This window comes from Phaethon aethereus (assembly GCF_964289735.1).
Source record: "Phaethon aethereus genome assembly, chromosome: 12".
Lineage (NCBI taxonomy): Eukaryota > Metazoa > Chordata > Aves > Phaethontiformes > Phaethontidae > Phaethon > Phaethon aethereus.
This window is the reverse complement of record NC_138588.1, coordinates 877,471-900,791: the sequence shown is the minus strand read 5'-3', so window position 1 is coordinate 900,791 and position 23,321 is coordinate 877,471. Positions and strand designations below refer to the sequence as shown.

At 37.7% G+C, this 23,321-nt stretch overlaps 1 protein-coding gene across 1 annotated transcript; it reads right to left on the bottom strand.

Moving 5' to 3' along the window:
• Positions 1–37: 37 nt before the first annotated feature.
• On the bottom strand, positions 38–22,509 carry CTDSPL2 (CTD small phosphatase like 2; the record flags this gene model as incomplete). The annotated part of the gene is made up of 12 exons (XM_082005423.1): positions 38–103; positions 642–737; positions 1,619–1,745; positions 4,079–4,158; positions 4,254–4,316; positions 12,021–12,107; positions 12,970–13,081; positions 13,360–13,438; positions 14,816–15,031; positions 15,505–15,654; positions 18,276–18,414; positions 22,318–22,509. 12 exons carry the CDS (start codon positions 22,507–22,509, stop codon positions 38–40), a joined length of 1,407 nt encoding a protein of 468 aa, XP_081861549.1.
• Between the last annotated feature and the right edge of the window lie 812 nt (positions 22,510–23,321).

The following is a 23,321-nucleotide window of genomic DNA, read 5'->3' as shown; positions in this document are numbered from 1 at the left end:
TGCATTTTCTCCCCCTTCAGTAACTAGGCAAAAGGCTTTAATCTGGGGGTAGCAAGTCATGCAAGCGAAATCTGTCTCTGATGTGAGGTCGGACATCTTCGTTCTGTAGGGGGTGGAAAAGAAGGTGTGCAGGTTTTAGGAGAATGAACACGTCTATAAATCAGATCTTAACAGGGTCAATTTTTTAACACCAGTATTTTAATATGACAAAATATAAGCCATGAATATATGTAATTACAAGAGACTTATAGAAAAAAACTACATAACATTCACAACAATTTAGGAGTACTTTATTTGCATTTTAAGAATAAAGGCACACACCACAGCCAACAATAGGCACTATTTGATCTAAATGCCTACAGATTCTCAATTTCATTATAACTGATGTTACAATGCTCCATTCCTTGATTAAAAGCACAGTTAGAAATAATGACATTCTGTCTTTTATTATGTAAATAAGTCGTTATGTATACTTGAATTACTGCCCAGAGCATCCATTTCAAAAAAAGAGACATACATGACTTTTAGCAGTCTAAATCTCAGTGACTCACAAGATCTTAAAATATGTCAAAATACTTGAAAGAGCTAACTAACATTTTTGGGCAAAAGGTGGGGAAGAGCCAAATAAAGGAAACACTTACCAGCTCTACAAGTTTCTCCAGAAATGGAATCAATTTTAGGAGTTCATTGTCATTTTTATCCATGAACCAGCTTTCTATAGGAATTCCATTTGAAAGCTAAAGTAAAAAAAAAAACAAAAAAAAAAAACCACAACACATGATTTATACTTAATTTATCTAAAAATATGACTTGTGAAGTAGCATTTTGGGGAAAACTGTTTCCAGGCTAGAGTTAATTAGTACGTGTCTTTCCTCTGAAGTTTCTATTAAAATTCACTTCCAACATACCTCCTTCCTTTGCACACATCACTACAAATATTGCCACGTCAAAGCTGAAACAGAATTCGCTCTAAAAGTTCTGCTGAACTGAAAAGCGCTGGTAGTTTGAGGAAGTCGTCTGTTAAAGCACACAGGGATACTAGATGTGTACTGGCACAGTCTGCATACAGCCAATGAGGCTACGTCAAACAGGTTTTTGTTTTTTTGCTACTTTACTGTAGGTGGGACGTTAGAGATCACACTCTGCACTGCTTTATGTTATAGGACGAACTGGAATAGTAGTATACCACACTTCTGGGAAAATCTAAATTGCAGGGTATAACTTTATACCATTTAAGCATAAGCACGTTTCACAGCCATGTGTCATTTCAACCAGCAATTTGTTCTTAATGATTTCACTAGTGTTAAAAAACTAAATCCACAATAGAGTCCAAGTAACAGACTTAGCAGACTGGTGGCTTCTTTAGAAAAGCTGAATGAGAAATAAAACTGACTGGTTATATAGTCAGTTCATATAAGAAGGCTCTTAGGTTGCACTTGATCAGCTCTTCACAAAAGAAAGAGAAAAGCAAGCAAACCCGAGTGATTTGTTACAATTTGTTTTGTACACTTAAATACAAATTTAAGCACAAAACTTAAATAAATCAAAATGTATCACTGTCTTCCTTCAGAAAAATTTTTGCCATATCTGAAAAGTTTGCTGACAGCAGCATACTTACCTGATAAGCAAAGGCTTGCGGTGAATTGTCAATTATGATAGTTTTTGAAAGATCTCTACCAAGAATGTTTAAATCCTTTATGTAATTTCCTTGTACACAAACACAATGCTCACGGAAAAGTCGATGCCTGTGATTAAAGTAAAATACTAATTAATGAGACAAATTACATCATCTACATTGCATAGGGGAAAAGAAGAGCTGAGTTTGCTGAATGTTGTCCAATTTTTTCCTCTTCCGATCTACTTAGCTCCTTTTAAAGAATTGTTCTCTTTTTTCCATTCTCTTGTGAGTTTTTTACTGGTAAAAATACCTAGTTCTGCAGGCGCTTGTTTGCATTTAAAGCTCAACTCAGATGCAACAAGTATTTGTCAGCAGGGTCTTGCTTTCTAACCATTTTTGCAGCTAGACTGACAAAGGGACCCCAAATTCTCAAATGATTTTGCAAGGCCCCAAAATCAGAGATTAGTTCTGCACAGGAACCAATTTACTGGGTTTTATTACCCCTTTATTTTGTTCCAACTGTTACAGCACACGGCCTCCCTATGCCACTGCATGCTAGAACACAAAGTATCAGAAGAAATGTTTTCCTTTTTATGTTACCTCTGTTTGCAATTAACTTATTTCAGTTATTAGAGCTTGAAAAAAGCCTTGAGGCCAAAACATTCCATCAACTTCTTCCTTTCCAATTAGTCTACTCCCTTGTAATTTATTACAGTAGAAATACATAGTAAATGGATGAATAGACTAAAAGGAGTCAGATTAAAAAAATACCAGGAATAAAACTGAAATTTCATGGAATATCAGTGTAATTATAATTTAAAAATAAATTGTAAACTAGACAGATTTTGAGTTTTACATAGTCGTATTACAGTGCAGTTTCTTTAAGGCTGCTTATGTTTTTTAATGAAGTTTTTCAGAAGCTGTACATAGTGTGCTTAATTTCATAAGGGGGTTGAGTTCCTAATGTTGCTATGGAGGAAAATAAGCTGATGCCTCGGCAGCAAATGAATTTATATATAGATTCTGAGTCACACGTGTGGAGTGCCTGACAAGTCTACCTTTAGGCTAATGTCAAAACTAATCATGCCTTGATGTCAGCTTTTCAGTGGCACACGAATCACAACTAAATTCATGCATCACATGAATCTTTCTGCAAATTCTCAGAATATCGTTTGGCTGTATATTGTATCATCTTTTTCCTGTTCCCAATGCAGCTAGAACTGCAGTCCTGAATCGTATGTATTAGGTTCCTGGAGAAAGATTTTTAACACTATGGATGCACACTTAGACTCATTTTCTGTAAGTGCAAATACCTTACTTGTGCAAATACCTTACTTGTTCATCAATCGTGTTTGGCTGAGATTCAGCTAGGCTCAGACATTCCACTGATTCAAAGTCTTTGAAACCTAGTTCTGTTTGCTCTTTCAAAGCGCAGCAGCAAGTAAGTTTACCAAAACCAAACTGGGATTCTGTTGTGCTTGCCACATAAAAACAAGCAATAAGATGACTGTTCCTGGATTAAAACTAGTGAACAGTTCACCTTCATGCTCTTAAGGAGAATGAGTTACGATGTGCCTAAACTATCAAGTGAAAACAATGGATGCCACCGCTGTCTTAGTCCAAATGGTGATTTTATTATGCACGTAAACAAAACCAGATTTTCACTGAAGAATATTACAATAAAATGATGCAGACAAGTGCTTTGCCAACGATGGCCCAGGTACAGAATTTATGCAGTTCTGACTATGATCGAGTAGAGTTGTTCCCTTACTTGAATTACCCTATGTGGGGTGAATCCCCGAGAATAATCCCTCTTTGGTTTCAACTTTCTCACATAACAGTCCACCTTCCAGATGAGAATAAGAGAGGGGATCTCAACTGGCAGAATTTCTTTATGCCTTAAGGAACTGTTTTTGAGAAATGCCAATCGCTTCCAAACAAAGCTCAGTATTAAGAAAAGAAATGAAACCCAAAACAACTCTAATACAAAACCCACAAACAAATCATTTTGTGATTGAAAAAGAAATAAAAACATGCCGATTGTAAAGATATCCATACATTTCATAATTTATAAATAATACATCATGTTTGAATAGTTTAAAAGTAATTTAATACCCAGTTCATTTTCTTTATTCGTAATGTGTATGCCAAAGCAGCTCATACACACTTCTGATACCCAAGAAGTCATTTTCCATGAGCAAGCCCAACATGCTACCGAGAAGGAATGGGTACATCCTTTGGCCACAGGGCAATGTAAAGCCGCCTGGGTTTATATTATCACCAAGGCAATTATCAATCCCTTCATTCTGTTTTTCTCTCACTCTTAGACCAGACAAAAATCACAAAGAATCAGTTTAGTGAGACACATAACAAACATGTCATAATCACTTTCTTTGTCATATTTATTAGGAAATAGTAGTTAGTTTGCCGACAACATGTACGTTCACCATTTATTTTTACCTGACCAGTTGCTTTTTAGGGTCTAGTATGTTCAATAGCTTGTCTGCATACACCTTCTTAGAAGCAGTAAAAAGAATGATCTATGGATTAAAGAGGAAAAAGTAATTATTTTAGATATAAGTACGTGACTATAATTTAAAAACTAAATTCAAAGGTAATGTCTAATTGTTTTTACCTCATAAATCTGAGACATACGTTCCAGGAATTCTCGGAAGAATGGCCTTAACCGGACATAAACCTGAAGCAGAGATAGACTTTATTAAAGATTCAAAATACTTCAGCTATCACCTGCACTACTAAGTATCAGTTTGTAAAGATTGTTCATAATGCTCATTTTGACCTAAAGTAAACAGCAAACATTAACTTCCTACACAATAGCAACTCCATTAAAACAATATTAAATTAGCTTGCAGCCTAAGCAGCTATAAGTGAAAGATGATAAAATTACGCTTAACAATTTTACTGGAAAATTTGATGGAATTAGAAGTAATTTCAATTAAAGTATAAAAGTTGGACAATCTCTAAAGAAAAAATGAAAGTGGTTGCTTTGACTAAGCATTTTGAATCAGCTTTCACCAGCTGGGCAGCATCGGTTCAATGACTAGACACTGTGTGCCAGCACACAGACGAAATAATAACCTTCTTCCACTAAGAATTACACATTGAATATGGAGGTGTCAGAAGTGATTTAAAAAAAAAAAAAAAGGCTTCAGCCGTTTCCAAATTTCCATAAATTCAAATTCCGCCGGCACAGAACTGCATGCATAAATTAGTCCCTGTAACAAATTGTAGACTCGTGAGAAGAGGCGCCAAGTTAGGAGACTTCTGCATATCTCTCTGATTTAACTCAAAATACAAGTCTTGGGCTCACATGAAGGCATCTACATACACCTGTAGCTTCAGAGCAATGGCCCAACACCATGGCAGATGTGAGGGCACATATCAAGCACTATTCTATTCCTCTGGTACAACATTTAAATTTGTATTTGAATGGTGGCCCGGTGTGGTGTTTGGCGCAGATCTGGACCTGACCTAAACCAACAGTGATGACACATCCTAAGCGGTGAAAACGACAGCCTTATGCTCCGCTTACCTTTCTTTTTGGTTCAGAGATTGCCCACATACAGAACATACGGTTTTGAGGAAACCGTTACTAAAATATCCAGAAAGAAAAGTGCTGAACTTGTTTTCATTTCAACCAAGGTAATTTCAGCTTTATCAATTTTTTAACAGCCAGTTAGGAATAGGCTTAAATTTACCTTCAAATCACAGTAAACCTTCACAAAACATTTGTATTACTTGAACTGAATTGTATCAAATTTATATGCGGACACAACCAAGTGACCAGAGGGGAAGAAAAGGGGAATAGTTTAAGTGAATACAAAATTTCATACTGTTAGCACATGCTGCAATAGATCTCAGTCCTTTAAGGGAAGCGGACATTTCTAAACCAACGTGAATTTCATTATTTAGGTTAAAATTTGGTAAGGCTTTTATTTGTTTCTTTCTTAAAAGTGTCTAAAGTTCTGACTTAAGTTTGCAGAGTGACCAGTTACTACAGTAACACTTAAGTTTTCATCCTTTTTCTACACTAGGAGCAATCATCAAAAGCAGACAATCTTACCGCGCCTGGTAACAGGACCTCTACTTCTAGCATGTGGAGACACATCCGCTGACTATGCAGACAACGTCTGCTTCCCTCCCCATGCTGGCCAACCCGCATCTGGAGGCAGCACAAAAGTATTCCTCAAATCGGCTATCAAGAACAGTTTGGAGAGACCACAGCCCGTGCCTGACAGGCTTCTGGGCTGCATTTAGCCAAGATAACTACTGAAAAGCCAACTAAGTACAGAGCTGACAAGCATGTCTTCACACCGCGTCAACTGACGCCACCAAAATGATGCCTCATCTTGCCATGATAACGTAGTGATGTTTTGCTCAAAAACTAGATGACATGTTTACCTTACGACGAGAACCATCGCAACAAATTAACTCAAGAGTCTCCCGGTGACCAGATGCTAAACAACATTCAAGTTGTCTGAGTGTAAATTCAGTGCCAATTGTTCGCTCTGAACGTTTGCTCTGTATCTAGCAAGCCTGTAATGCAGCCAGCAACCTCCCTAGTCGTAACCCAGAGTTTAAGGGAAGGTGAGTTTTTCTTTGCAAATGCCAAAAGGATTATTCTGTTTGTGTCATTTTTCCTGAGTAAATATTTACTTCATTGTGACCTAATCTTTCTCTTCAAAACTAAAAAGTAATTCACAGAAAGGATATTAATGTTTTCACTGCACATAACAGTTGCTAATAAGGGTAGGTAAAGAGGATGATATTTGTTTCTAAGGTTTCTTCAAGAGCTTGATTTCAAATCAACAAGCCTATTCTCTGTTACACAGAAACACATAGTGATTTCAGAAACAGTGTCTTCAACATCTCTTCTACAAAATCCCCTGGCAACCAAAGCAGTAAGCTAAGGTATCTGTTGATATTTCAACTGCCACTAATATAAACATTTTTAATGTAATTGATTGTTCCTTTTAAATCTGGATTGAACTATATTGGTCACAATGGCCAGTTAAAGGAATTTTAAAAATCATTCAATTAGATCAGGCAACAGTCATGACTGCTTGGGTTCCTCACGTGTGCACAGTCTTTCTGGTTTATTTTTCAGTTTTTTTAGCCTGTGGATAATTGCAGCATCTTTGCAATGTGTTCTAGCTTAGATTACCGCCACACAGTTGTAAGCATATCTTAATATCAATCCTTCTCTAAAAAGTTTACATGTGAATGCAAACAAGAAATCCAGGGAAAATAATTTCTTTGTAGAGTAAGTATTTCTAATCACAGCTTATACACACACATATTATTTAACAATGACATCCATGGCAGATTCACTGGTCTGTTCTTACTGGTTTGTGACACTCTGGCACAACGTAAGGCAACCACATCACTACACCCAGCTGCAATGAGCTGAGACAGAACCAAAGCAGAAGAATTAAGTAATCAAAGTAGAACAGAACACACCCATCACTCAATGAGTAGATCTAACATGAAAGATAATTTTAAAAAATATAGATAGAAGTTTAATAATAATTTTCACCATTTTTAATGACTGAAAGTTTGTCAACAGAGTTAGATGATATAATCTACTTCAAAGTGACTTGTACTCATGAATGCACAATATATATGAAAAGCCCTCTCAAAGTTATTTGGCAGTTTTTTGTTTTGTTTGTTAGCGTTTTTTTCCCCCTAGAATGATCATCACACCCTATTATTTCAATGGCAGCAAAATCTAAATGTGCAAAATCTAAATTGTCATTGTCTGTGTTGTTCAAAACACACAGGACTTTAATTCTTCAAAGGAGGAATTGGAAGGAAATGTTATTCCTTTCATGCATTAAAAAACCCCAACAAAAGTCACGTGTTCCACTAGGTGTCAAAATCTCTGAAATAACAATAATGAATTTCAATATACCTGTAACGTATCTCTATATCTGATGATTCTACCATCATTTTACGAGGTGAAAACCAGAGACAGGTTAGTTAACTTGCCCGTGTGAAGCTGCACTTACCCACTGCACTTTCAAGATGAGCCCTCCGCAGCACGGCAAGACCCCCTGCCCGGCCCAGCTGCATCCACGTACCCCACCTGACCTCGGGGCACGCCAGACACCAGCACCAGGCTAACCTAACTGCTCCTTGTCTTCCCTGAAATGGCCTCGACACAGTCTGCTGCCAGGACAGATGGCACGTGCTGGCAGCCTTAGTTCAGACTGCACAAGTGCCTTGGCTCTGGCTGAGATGGAGTTAATTTTCCCCATAGCAGCCCTCCTCGTGCTGGGCTTTGCATCGGTAGCTAGAACGGTGTTGATAACACGCTGGTGTTTTGGCTGCTGCTGAGCAGTGCTGGCACAGCATCAAGGCCGTCTCTCCAACATTCCCCGCTCACCAAGGCTGGGGCTGGGCAAGATCCTGGCAGGGGGCACAGCCGGGAGAGCCGACCCCAACTGACCAAGGGGATATTCCATACCATACGACATCAGCTCAGCATTAAGAGCTCAGAGAAAGGAGGAGGAAGGGGGGGACATTAGTTATTTACAGCGTTTGTTTTCCGGAGCAACTGCTAGGCACACTGAAGTCCTGCTTTCCCGGGAAGTGGCTGGACATCGCCTGCTGCTGGGAAGTAGAGAATAATCTTTTGTTTTCCTTTGCTTCCGCGCATAGCCTTTGCTTTATTAAACTGCCTTTATCTTGACCCATGAGGGGTTTTTTGGGGGGTGTTCCCCCCCCCCCATCTTATTTTCTCCTGTTCCGTCTTGCTGAGGAGGGGAGTGATAGGCTTGGCGGCACCTGGTGTCCACCCAATGTCAACCCACCACAAGACGACATACAGAGTGCACAGAGGTGGGTCTTGCTCTAGGCCTGGCCGCAGGCTGGACTTGCCAGGTGAACAAGCCTGACTCATTTCTGACTGGACCACATCTTAAGTGACTCAAGACAAAGACCATCTCATAACCAGACAGAACTGCCCAAAGCGTAGCCGGCTGTGTCTCTTTCAAGGGGCAGAAGTGCAATTCTAGAGGTCCTACTGAACTAAAATTAAGTCTTCCCAACCTAAGACCAGATTTCTTTGTGGATGCTGCCCGAGATAGACTAAAGCTTCCGGGCTTTCAGATCTGAAAATTGATGGCTCTTGTTATTTCTGAGTGACAGACAGAGTGGAGGTCATTAGAAGGGAGAGCCAGAATGCACAAGCATCGTTTGCCTCATTCCACTGCAGCAACAAAGTAAAGCTTGTAAGTCACTGTTGGCAATAGCAAGATGGAATACATGTCACACTATATTCAACAACCTACAACTGACCTATGGAGTTCCAGAATATCTTTCAAGGATCACGAAGATCAAAGGGAATTATTCTGTGACAGATCAGTAAAGATGCGTTTCAACCGAAGAACTGAGTGAAAACATCGGCCTTTTGACTATGGCCTGCTAATGCACTGAAGGTACCCCTTCAGTGGAACGGAGGGCGAGATGATCTCATGTCTGGGAGTTGAAGCCAGTAACAGAACAAAACCTCTTAACCAAAAGGAAAAAAAAAAGATGAATTTCTTCGTAAGATAAGCTGCTTATCGTATTATGTAAAGTAATACGAAGAGTACAAAGTCTAAAGTCTACAGTTGAAGACCTGAACATTTATTTTTGTTTTCCAGTCAGATGTAAGACACCACTTAACAAATACGGTATTTAAGAAAACTTCAGTTTTGCAAAGACTGTATTTTTACTAAGTCCAAAACTTAAACACTGGCATAATTTAGAGATTTTTTCAACCAAGACAACACAAATTCATTGTCTCAAAAGCCTGATGTAAGTAAGCCCAACTGTACCCATTTCACAGACTTTTTTTTTTTTAAACAGAAATCAGTAAGTGACTCATCCAAAGGTTTAAAACACCCTATATGTCAGTGCTGAAATCACACAGTAATTTTAAAATTTGCAGAACACTGCTCTATACTCAGACATTAAGTAGTTCTTCTCTTCTGTGTAACACTGGGTAAGTTGTGAGAAATAACTTAGGAGCAAACAAGCCCTATTTTTGGAAACCTTTCTTTAAAAACAAACCATGAGTTACAATCACTGAAACCAGCAGCAACAGAGCTGAGGTCCTGGACGTGAAACTTGTGCTTGACTCACAGGCCAACTGTATTTTATAACAGACCTTCTACAACCCAAGTCAATCTAATTCTTATTGTTGCAGATGTGCAATGTCCAGTTCCGGATCATCTTTTTGACAAAGTGCCTGGTTTATCGTCACACTATTACTGCAAGAGCACTGGCTTGATGTTGCCAGATGGGTAAGAAAATTGAAATGCTGTGAACCCAGGCTCACATTTGCAGTATTAGTCATATCTAACATGATAAAGGTAAGATATTCAGTAGGAAAATGAGCACTGAGCTAGGTTCTACTGTTTCTTAAAAAATAATTAATAGATAATTGTTTGCTTAGTATTTCTGGAAAACCTACATGAAAGTGGTACACATTTTGATATTAGTGGAAAACATCTTCAGAAATGTCTCTTTCACATCTAGCATTGTTTTCAATGGGTTATATTATGCAATACTTGATATATATAGCAACTTGCTGACTTCTACTTTGCTCAGACAGCTTAGTGTCTACTTCTCTGTTGCCAGCTGAAATTACTTTCAAAATGAAATATGGAAATGTGAAATTAATACAGGTCTATACCAGAGATGATGGTAAAATTGATAAGCAAAAGAAATAAATTTTAAAAGCTTATAAATAGCTAATCATTGACTAAAAATGCTAGGAAGGGTATGAAATACTAAGAAACTTCTTTTCAACTTTTATCACAGGAGAAGATTATTTCTCTTTTTGCATGTTATACCCTAGTTAACTTAAAATATCTGTGTTGCTTATTACCTATTACCTAGTAAGAGATGAATGTTTTGTCAGTGTCTAGTGTGACATAAAACCAGCAAAACAGAATATAGTGATTGGGAGAGTGTGCTCAAAGACAGTGGATGACTTTCTCAAGCCTGCAAGAAGCTACTGTTCCTTGGCAAATCCAGGCTAGACTCTAGAGAGAGCTAAGAGAAAACTTACCCAGGACACACATAGTAACTGTACTGTATCGAGAGCTATACAGGCTTGTGTACAATGCATTAAATAAAGCATTAGAAATACTGTAAGTCACTCCTTCCATTGATTTTGATTTCCTAAAGGCAAAATCCCAGTTAGATCTCAGCATCATCATAAAATCACTAGAAGGACCACAGTTATACACAATAGAAAATACTTATCTCATACTGAGATGTCTTAAGAGAAGGAAGGAAACAAATGAAGCTTTAGTCTTCCTGATTCTGTTAGCAGTCTCAAGAAACTCCAAAGAACTAATTCTAAGGCTCCTTCCAAGTTCAGCCTGGAGGAAACTGTGCATGGCTGTCACCAAATAAGAGCTAAGATAAACTTATGTTTAAAAATTATTTCAGCTTTTCAGATTCTAAGGGTTTTTATAAGCAACAGTGAAGAAAAACATTTTTAAAATCAGGAAAAATACCTGGACAAGTGTCCTTTTAAGGTGCCTGACGACTGGCTCATTCTCCAAAGATACTACAGTATCCAATATCGTGGGAACTACAAGGTGAGGAAGCTGTTGCTACTCCCAGGCACATCACACAAAAGGACCTGAGAACAACAGCCTGGGTCAGTGCAGCACCTTTGGTAGTTGCTGGAAGAGAGCTCCTCCTTCCCATGCTTGTTCCTCGATGGTACGTCAATGTAAAACACACACAACTAACAACACCTCCTACAGCAGAACAAAAACCTAAGTCTAGCAGTCTCCACAAGAGAATAAAAAAATCCCTCTAAGTACCCAGCAGCCTCTGGGAGTAAAGAGGTAGAACTGGCACTGGCAAAGTCTACAGCAAGACTAACGACCGAGAGAGAAGCTAGTTAAAGGCAGGCTCTGAAGATGTCTTCTACATGGAAAGAAACGATCGAGCAATGTGGCTTGGTTTTCCCTACCAAGGGAAGAAAGTTCAGAGTCCGTGAGAAGCTGTACCCGGGAAATGATACTGGCTGAACGTTCAGCGCTCCTGCCTCCACCTTCTGGCAAGGAGAAACGCTGCTGCTGAAGACTGCTGCTACAAAGAGCGTTCACACGCTCTTTGCAACGGGTGTTTACAACTGGAATCCGTGACCGGCATGACCACGTTGTGGCGGCCATAAACAGCGCTCCACACCATTTCTAAAACAGGATAATCCGCCTCCCCAGATCTGACTCCTGCAGTTTATAAACCAGACAGTTGTTAAATGCCAGACAGTTACTTATCTCTCGCTACACAAAATGATAACAAACACACACAGCAAGAACTTGTATGTTAAACAAAATTAAAAGGTATACATTTTTCTATGCACACTAATTACCTGGTAAATGACATCTTGAAAAAGAACTGGAAAAGTGAGTGCAGCATCTTCTAATTCATTTAGACTACAGTGCACTAATGTTTCATCCTATTAAAAAGACAAAAGATGGTATAAAAGAAAGAAAAGATTGTGAAAAGAATGTTGAAAATAGAAGTTGTTTTCTGGATTTTTATGCTCATTTTAAAGTAGGTTTATTTAGTCTGGAAAATTTATTTTTGTGCAGGTGCTGTCAAGATTGAAGAACAATTCTTAGACTGAATTATACATTTTGTTATTATTGCAGTTTTTGAAAAATTTCACTTGGAATTGTGCACTAGGGGCATAAATACCTTCTTATATTTTAATTTTGTAGGTTATCCTGTCACTCAGTACAAATCTGCATCTGTCAATTTGAATACTCTATCTATTCTTATGACCACTAGAGGACATGCCAACTGATATTGTCCGTGACAAAATAATGTTCCTGACATCATTAACAGGCTCTGAAACAACTTTCAAAACAGAGAGACTAAAAGAAATTATTATGAAGACAAATACATTTTCTATGAGTATTTTAAAAAGTGGATTTGTGCCCTCTAAGAATAAGAATGTTCCAAGAATTAAAAGATTCATTCTTGACCAATCCTGATGCAAGACACATGAAGCTGAATTTTCCTATTTATTACATCTCATTTTTTTCCACATTGGATTTAGGAAAGCTCTCTGTTTGAGATGATAAAAATTTTAATACTTTTAACAGGATGTTAAGTATTCAACAAATACAGCAAGCATTCTATTCTTGCCACTATTTTTCTTTTAAACGCAGACCATAACTAAAAATACTAAAAATTGTGTAGCATTCAACAAGGCCTTTTTGTTTAAAGCAAACATTACTAATTTCAGCAACAAACAAAATAAATGAAATGCTACATACCCCCTGATTTTGGTATGTGGTTATAAAGATACTTACCAAGTCTAGAACTAATGAGAATTCTGGTGTGCTTCTTGTTTTCAGTGGAAGAGCTGGCTTCCTGTTAAGTTGTTCTTCTGTTAGTGGTGGAACATGTTTGATGAAATAGTATCTGAAAAGAATACAGATTTTGCTGTAGGAATGTATATACATTATTTAACTGGTAACATTGTAGCCCAACTTAATATTTCAAATATTTAAAGCTGCACAAGAAATAAGTATTTTAAATTGAAACACACACACACCCCCCCCATCGATATACACGTACTTTTTAAAGTTAAGAGCTTTTGGAATTTATTACTATAATACAAAAATGTTCCAACTTAAATGTCTTAATCCAATACCCAAAATTATCAATTTAATATTTTCAGTACGAACATTAGCACTTACGGATCAAAGACTTCCCAGTCTTCTTCATAGGTGGCTTCTGCATGAGCTGATGAGTAGCCACTGTCTGGAGATACTGGTGCTAAAATTCAACAAAAATGACCAAAACAAAAAACCACAAGAGCTAGTCTTATTAGTGCAGTTTAGAAGTGAAAATTTGCACTTGATACATGAGTGCCTCAAAAAATAGTGGAAAAAAAAAATCTCCCTTCAGCCCCATCCTCTCAGTCCCCATGTTCCACCTGGAATAGCCTGCACAGCTCCTCAGGAAGTGACCCGAGAGCTTGATCATAGAATGGTTTGGGTGGGAAGGGACCTTTCAAGGCCATCTAGTCCAGCCCCCCTGCAGCGAGCAGGGACATCTTCAACTCAATCAGGTTGCTCAGAGCCCCATCCAGCCTGACCTGGGATGTGTCCAGGGATGGGGCATCTACCACCTCTCTGGGCAACCTGGGCCAGCGTTTCACCACTCTCATGGTGAAAAACATCTTCCTTAAATCTAATCTAAATCTCCCCTTTTTTAGTTTAAAACCGTTACCCCTTGTCCTATCGCAACAGGCCCTGCTGAAAAGTCTGTCCCCATCTTTCTTCTAAGCCCCTTTGCAGTACTGAAAGGTTGCCATGCCACGTCACCCTGCAGAACTTCACGACCTGGCCAAAATGGCAGTGCCTGTATGACACGGGAAGGCATCCATACAACCTCTGATGCTGCAAACTACCTAGATGCAACACTCCAGCCTAAGAAGCTAGCACGACTCTTCCAGTCTGCAGCTCACTCTCACCTCATGTTGAGAGGCCCTTCTGAAACAAGGCAACAGACCAGATCGGAAGGTCTGAATTGATCTGTGGAGCACACATCAGCCCCTCTACTTGAGAGGTTAAATCCTTGAATGGAGTCCTCAAAAACTTCACTACTACTTAACTACCAATGTTTCGAGGGTCTAGGGAGGATTTAGATAACTGTTAGATGCTGGTCATCCACAAAGAGGAGAAGCTGCATTTTTTGTCAAAAAATATGTATGATGCACTTTTGGAAGAAAATGTGGAAAATTAGTGTAGGATCTATATGTTTCTCATTCACCTCACCATGTTGTTCTAATGTAAGATATCAAAATACCTCAAATTTCTCTTTCATGATCAGCAAGTATAAGGTGTGCATTTTTAATATGGGGAGGTGGTTCCATATTAATAAAAATGCCTTTCTTCTGGAATCTTTGATTTCATTTGAAGAAATGTTATGAGATCAACTGAGTTATACTGGGAATAGATAAGACTTGACAAAACTGTGGTTTTGGTGCATAAAACAGATTTGTCTATTAAACATAAAAATCAGTATTAATACTGTTTGCACAAATGTGAAATATTAATTTATACAAAATGCAGGTGCTAGGATTTCCCTAAGAGTACAAATTACGTACCGCTTCAATACCCAAGTCCAAGGCAGGCACACATTTCTTACCTGTAAGTGGTGGCAGGTCACGGTCATTTGTTTCCTCCGTTTCTTCTAAACCATTGTTGACAGTAGATCTGACCTGCACTGCTTGGCTAGCATAAGCTGCTCCATTGGTTGATGTCGCAGTACTTGTAGTAATCTCGTCTACCTGTTCCATATCAAGCTGTTTGACGATTTCTTCAGCTTCAACAGCCTGCCCTGGAGAATCGGATCCTGATGTTCCTGCATTAAGATTTCAGTACACTCATAGTCATTGTCTTTAAGCTGAGTTTCCTACCAGAATAGTCATTGTTAACCACACAAAAAAAGTTTCAGAATAATTAAAGATAGCTGCATTTGATTCATGTTACAAAAATAAGAACCAAAATGAAGACCATGACGAATGCCTTTTATGTTTAGGACAAGGAACTTAACACCCATTTATTTTTACTTTAAAAAAAAAAAAAAAAGGTACACTGCTAGATACTTACACCTATGAAAGAAATGTTCTAATGCATATAAACTTTTTCTTCTTTTACTATAACTTATATTATAACTTTATTATAAGAGTTAAGGAGCCCTTTATCTGGTAGTATTAACTCTTGGTCTGGAAATCAGAATGAAAAGTGTACTGCTGCTCAAAACAGCTTTTTCTTAGAAGAAAAAAAACTATCATTCTTAGCTTTAACACTATTGGCTTTTTAAATAATACTCACCATTTTTATTTGCTGGTGAAAAAAAATTGAAAACAGGAGAAAATATGGTTCCCAGTAACGTAGTTCGTGGGGGACTGCCAGTGGCAGGATTATCTTCTAATTTGCCATTTTGCTTTACATGTTGGTTTGTCATTTCGTAACTTCCAGCTTCTGTAAAAGAAAAGTTATGAGGTATAATACCATGCTTCTGGTTTTCAGCCACCACATCTCTTTCATTGTTATTATTTTCACTATAGGAAAGATCCCTCTCGCTCATGGTTCAATTCATCGACAAAAGAATTAGCCTAAATATTTAATTTCACAAAGAGAGTTAGCAATTTAGTATCAATATAAAAAAAATGACAATTTTCAACACCATCTTAACACTTCAAATTATGAAGCACTCATTGTTTATATAAAGTATGCTATAGATTAACAAATAATAGAAGTTTAAATCCTTTAAGTGGGCTTGATGATGGAAGACAGACTTGAAGATGCTGCGCATCTTTCACAACAAACAGATGTCAGTATCAGTGGGACACCACTAGATGGAAACAAGAGAAAGCATCAGCGGAACTCTGGTGGCTGAACCTCCAGCCTTCACAAGATAAATCCATAATTTATTATTCTCCACATACATACACACACATATATGCATAAATACAATTATGGAGTAAAATAAATTTAGTTGTTATCACAGATAGCAAAGGTCATAGAATTAAATAAAACTTCACATTACAAAACATAACACATTATAATAAAGTTTTCTATAAACGTGCATGTACATTAAAGTACATCCTATGCTATCTCATGGCTGTGATCCAAGACACCGTTCTGAGGCTGAAATGAAAGAGAAGTTATTTACTTCACAGTAACAAGTCTTTGAGTGTCTGTCCATATGGAACTAAGCAAATGCATTTTGTGCACATGAGCTGAGAACCTTTTTGTCAGCTGAGCCTGATGGAGCTGCACAAGTACTTCACACTTCCTATCATTTCTATATAAAATGTAGGGTGTACTGGCTGCAACTCAGTGCCTTCACTAATACGGAATAATTTAACCAAGAACTTCGTATCACTGTTACAGTAACGTGGGCTCAGTGTGCCCTATGTACGTATCTCAGAACACACTTGATTTAAGTCAATAGTTTCATCTTTGAGCGTTGTCTGCATGCATCAGACTAAGTGAGTGCATATCCATTTTCTCTCCAGGAGGCAGAAAACCTTAATTAACAGTAGCAAATACTGGAAAAAGGGGTTTCTCCTACAGCCATGTTACAGAGACATCTGACAACAACTGAACAGGAAATTCTCTCACACTGTAACCTTTCCATCACTGAAGTCACTCATTTGGAGCTCTATTCTCTACTTAGCTACCCATTTTGCAAACCTTGTTGGAGTATGAAATCTTTGAGACCTCTGCCTTGCTGACAAACTTGGCAGAAACCAGACAATGGATTCCCAAGTTATTGGGGGAATGGAGACTGAAGGAACACTGACAGGCAGCACAATCACACTAAGTCTTGTTTCCTTAAAAAACATTTGTTAGATGACTTTTCTGAAGTCAGACGTGGAACCATAGTTGATACTTTAACTGTCATTTACCATTTTATCATGTCATTATTAGCGATACTCAAAAAGAAACAATTTCCACAGGGAACAGGGTTGTGGAATGTCCATCCTTAGAGAGATTCAGAACTTGACTGGACAAGGCTCTGAGCAGCCTGATCTAACTCCAAAGCCAGATTTCACCTCAAGCTGGATCAATATTGCTGTGAGGGGAGCAGGGGGACTGGCTCAGATGACCTCAAATCCTGTGTTCAGTTTTGGGTCCCTCATGACAAGAAAGACATTGAGGTGTTGGAGCGTGTCCAGAGAAGGGCAACGGAGCTGGGGAGGGGTCTGAAGAACAAGTCTGACGAGGAGTGGCTGAGGAAACTGGGGGTGTTCAGTCTGGAGAAGAGGAGGCTGAGGGGAGACCTCATCGCTCTCTGCAACTGCCTGAAAGGGGGTTGTGGTGAGGTGGGGGTTGGTCTCTTCGCCCAAGTAACCAGCGATAGGACGAGAAGAAATGGCCTCAAGTTGCATCAGGGGAGGATTCGACTTGGTATTAGGAGAAATTTCTGTACTGTGAGAGTGGTCAAGCATTGGCACAGGCTGCCCAGGGAGGTGGGGGAGTCACCATCACTGAAGTGTTCAAAAAACGTGTGGACGTGGCACTTCAGGACATGGTTTAGGGGGCATGGTGGTGTTGGGTTGACAGTTGGACTTGATGATCTTAGGGGTCTTTTCCAACCTTAAAGATTCCATGGCTTTATGGTCCCTTCCGAACTAAATTTTCCTATGATTCTATGACAGAATCCCATCTATGTGTTTGACAAGTGCTTTCAGTATCTAGGGACACCTGGTTACTTCCACAAAGGTCATGAGTTGGGAAGTCGTATTTAACGTTTTTTGGTGAGAAAATGGGAGAAGACCTGCATCAGATAATTATCACTGGGTTTTTAGAATAATTCTTTTTTTTAAGTTAAATTAGTTCCAAAATAGCTGGTTGTGATCACATATGCAAATTGTTCTTACAAAGACACAATGGATGTGTCTGAGATGTAATGTAGCTGTTGCTTAGTCTTACAAATCCTATTTTGCTATTAGCCCAGCCTTGCTCTCACGGAACACAATCACAAAACCCTTAATAACCTCCACCACCAAAGAAATGTCCTGTGTTAGTTAACAGCTGTGAGACTGCTGAACACCATTCAACTGCAACAACATACGATTAGAATATTTACAAACCTCCATTCATTTGACTTTTCCGTCGTACTCGAGAGATCTGTTTATTAGGCTTTTCTCCTGTTTGAGGTGTGGATGTAATCAAGTTGTTATCTATATCTCGTTCAATTCTACTTCTTTTTGCAGGATTTTCTCTTTCTTCCTTAAAATAGAAAAGGGAGAAAAAAAGAAACATACTGAATAATGCCTCTTTTCTCCACTGAATACTACCAGAAAATGTTAGCTGTTAGAAAAAGTTTCACAAAAGATCCATTTATTGTTCCACTTCCAGATGCAGAATATGCAACATGTATCTGGCCCCAGCTGTAAGTTTATACTCATTGAAACTGCCACAACTCGAGGTAAATAGCAAAGTATCGGGAAAGAAAACTGTACTTGGAACTTCTGTAGTAGAAAAGCTGTCTTTAGGTACTATTTCACTGGATAGCCAATTTATAAATACTTAAGTGCTATGGAGTTTGGGAAATGCAGAGACAAGGCAACTAAAATCATGCAAAACTTGATTTCTCTGCCTGTTAAATATACAGGAAGTAAACTGCACAACAATACTCAGTATGAAATTCTCCACCATGCTCCCTCCATAAAGTGACTTGCTCAATTGTATACAAGTATGTAACTTGCTGCTATTCAATCCCTATCAGATGGTGCACGGCAAAACTTAGCTGTTAAAAATACTGTAAGCAAGGGTTATGACCCAATGTTCTTCTTCCCTTTAAGTAAATCACTGTTCTTCCCTGTGGCACTTACATGAATGATACAGAACCAAACATTTTTGCATATTTTCTGTGCATGGGTATATGTGTAGGCACACATGTTTAAGACAGGTTTCTTCCCCTTTTTCCCCAAAGCACCTACTACAACTTCATAAAAAGGCAATCTGAAATCTAAAGCATGACCATATAGAGTACATTGAAATGTAAGGTGTGAGACAATGCAAAATAAATTGAATTAACTATCAAAATAAATAGCAAGGTCACAGACCATATAAAAGTTAATTAAAATTTCAATTTTAGAATTACAATATTACCTTTCTGGAGCAGCAGTTTCACATCTTTAAAAAGAAAAGAGAAAAACAGTTTGCGTGCTCCAAAAAAAAAAGTAAATAGATCTTTTAGAATAATTAATCTAAAGCCCATGCTAGCAGTAGAGTAGCTAAAAGAAATACTAACAAACATGGAAGCATACCAACATCCATATCAGAAGACAAGTAAACACCACTGATCCCAAAAGCTTCCTATTGGCAATATCCTTGGCCAACAACCTTGGTGAGAACAATCTAATTACTACCACTTAGAATTAATAATATTGTATATACCATAAATCCATATAATGAGAGAAAATGGATGGCTCATTAAACTGATAAAGAGCAGTAAGGCATCTCATCTTCTAGGCCATTTGTTCACATGTTTAACATCGGGGGGAAAATTGAGAGAAATTAATTAACTTCCAAAAGCTACCCATTGGCCTTCGTGAAACGAGCTGTGCTCTCATTCTGCTTTATGGAAAACAAGTGTAGAAACATTACAAACATTACAACGGGAACAGGAAATCTGGCTGATGGTATCAGCAGAGGAACTCTCATGATGTGGGGGGAAGCTCACACTGCTGCGCCCATATTGTACTAGTTAACAGAATTCAAAGCTGACATTAGATACAATGTTATTGTGCTACTTGGTCTATTTTATTACTGAAAATTTTATTGCACAGATTTAGAATTAAGTATACCTATTATATGTATTTATAGAACAACCTATTTGAATTCTATGATCTATTCAATTCAATATAACCTATTATTATCAATAATTGTGCCATAAGGAACATGGCAATGTCACACAGACATTTTGTTTGCTTTCAGGTTGTTTTGAGAAACCGTGTATGTATTAAGGAATGGCCTAAACTGAGACTAGAAGTAATGACAACACGTTCAAAGTCAATGCAATTTTTGACAGTGCTAGAACCCCCCAAATCCAGCAAGTTTAGTGGAACTTGCAACAGCAAGTTCTACAATATTTCCGATGTTAACGTTTAAAAAACTTAACAGCACTTCTTGTACGCATATCTGTACATCAGATTTGTCATTTTCTAAATGACAAATACTGTTGTGACCTCCATACTATTGCTGCCTTGCATGGGGGCTGTCAGCTAGCAAAAACCTCAAGGTCAGACCTACCACCATCCACATCTGAAGAGCCACATTTTAGTCTTGTTTCTGTAACTAAATAGCTATAAGGTTTTTTTCAGGTTTTGTTTAAGGAATATTCCTAATAAGACATCTTTACAATACCAGATAAATTGGTATTATTTACCAATTATTTACCACAATGACTATGGTAAGTGACTATGACTGAAAGTGTCAAGATACGGTTATGAAGACATTTATTGCCGTAAATCGATATGACCTCAGCGGTGATTTAGATTTTAGCATACCCATAAACGAACCACTATGCAAGTTGTACACATACACTATCTCAAAGAGTTAGAACGTTTCCATGGCAGCCACAAGACTACTTTGTTAAGTCATTAGCGCTTTGGAAGATAGCCCGGCAGTATCAATATCATGCCATGCTAATGCCACTGGAACCACTCCAAGTCCTGCTACAGGCACAGGAGAGGACATGAAAGGAAACAGGAGAAAAATATGGACATTTTATATTAAAAAACCTGTCAAGAAAAAAAAGAATGAAAGGTAATCCAAAGATTTGGGAGAGGGAGAGGAAGAGAAGAGGGAGAGAAAGTTAACAAAACCTTAAAGAGACAAAGGAAAGGAAAATCAGACATATTTCCCTTATCTTAAAATTCCAATGTAAAATGTTTTGCTTAGATTTCAGCATTTTGTTGCAGTGGTTTTGCAGCCAAAATGTTGCATTATTGAGCTACAATATAGATGCTGAATGTAAAATAGATTAATTGTCCTGGTTTAATTAAAAACAAAATGTAAGCAGATTTAACCATTTTTTTTACTGAAATATTTCTTTGTTGGTACTTCAGTGTTTCTATGATAGATAATTAATACATGCCATGAAATATTAAATTTCACTATATTCTTGACAATTTAAGACTATATTGTTACTTTAATTAAAATTATTTCAACTTCAGCTTGTTACAAAATTTCAAAACTGAGTTCAAAACCCAGAAAATACTTCTGAATTTTTATCATATTTTTATTTATCATACAGTTAACCTGGGATACATTTCAATTTAGTTATGACTTCTTGGCTACTCTTCTTTAAAATTTATAGCTACATAAGGTCAATATCTGGACTGCTGGGACTAAAAGAATTGATTTTTTTTTTTTAAACTGGCCTCCCTTTACAGAAAAAAAAGTTTTTGAAGCGACCACAAGGCGACATTCAGCCTACCAAAGTAATATACAGGTATAAAATTCACCCTCAAAACACAGATGCAGCAGGTTTTAATATGTAAAGATTAGTAAAGTTCAGATTTCTGTCTGGATCATGAGAGATGAGATTTAGTGGTTTAGCCCTGACAATGTTTGAATTTGACCTACTAAGCGAGGGCAGCGTTCACTGCAACAATACACTGAGAAGTCATATCAATTTCACGGTAGTTGAATTTGCAAGGTTTGACTTTTATTGATTGATGGACATCTAAATAATTTTGAATAAAAACGCTAAAAATCTTTGGCAAATCTATGCTTACAGACTTGCGTTTCTTAGTTGCCAGTACTGGTAATTCCCAAATTCAAGGAATCCTTAAAACAGAAATTAAAAATCTAGTGAATTTATTAGTCAACATTTTTGCAAAGAAATACCTGGGTAATAAATCCTGTGATTTACTGGATTGTCTTACATATGCCTACAATTGACTGCTGTGGAGTTGAAAGTCTGGGGTTTTTTTTTTCTTTTTTAAATCTGTTAACTGACACAACTATCAGGTACTTCTTGCCTTCCAATTCTTTGCAAGAATGTTTTGGTTCCACCACATTACAAATCTTTATTAATTCTTACTAGAAATGGTTTTAAATCAAATTTAACTGAATATGACCCAATTAAAAAACAACAGAAGAAACCCACTGATTGTGTACCTTGGGTGTGCTTCCTTTAATAAACTTTTTGATTGAAGACAACAAGCCAGTTTCATTTTTCTGTGGTTTTCCTCCGCCAACAGGTAAGCTGTCTTCCACCTCTGAATGTTTCCTCTTTGCCCTCAAAGCACGTTGTGTGTGAATTTGATTCGGTTGCTGAGAAGCTTTCCGCGTTCTCAGCCTCATTTTCATGTGTACCACATGTAAAGCTATAAAAGGAAAAAACAAGAGTTAGTCATTGAAGAAATGTATTAAGCTTCAGATCATGAATTCAAAAAATTATATAACACTGACAGTGTTCTGATGCGCTGAGCTTTTACATCCATATATATGGCTTAATTTAAATCAAAGAGAAGAGCTATTTAAGTTAAAGCATAACACTGGTAGAAGAATAAATGAATATAATCTGGCCATGGATACATCTAACCATTAGATCAATGAGGTTTTTGCATAACCTTCCAATACGAGTAGTAGGAACAAAAAATCTACCTGCTTTTAAGATGAAAAGGATTGTATGGTGCCTGGTGTCTTCGGCATCAAATGACTAGACTCAATGACCTAGGCAGTTCTTTCCAGCTCTGGTGTTCCTCACAATATGTCATTTTAAGTCTCTACATTAAATTTGAGATGACGCATAAATCTAAATTCGTGTCAGGCATTCACAGAAGAAGAAATCGTAAATGAGACAATGCATTCAAGACAGGTGAGGATATAGCAGCTCAACAAAGGAACCTAAGATTGATCTTCAATACAACCGTATTTGGGAATAAGATTAGACCACAGGAAGACTCATGCAAGGGCAGTATTTATTAAAGCAGAGTAAAAGGTCATTCCAGGGAATGTGTCCCATTTATCTCCAACCTTCAACAGGACTGCTGGTATAGTCAAATTTGTGCATAAATGTAACTGCTCTTCTGGACTGAGGGATATGCCTTCTTCAGTTGACTGAAGTTCATACTTGGGTTGATCTGAATGGGACTACTCATGTGCTTCAAATTATGCAT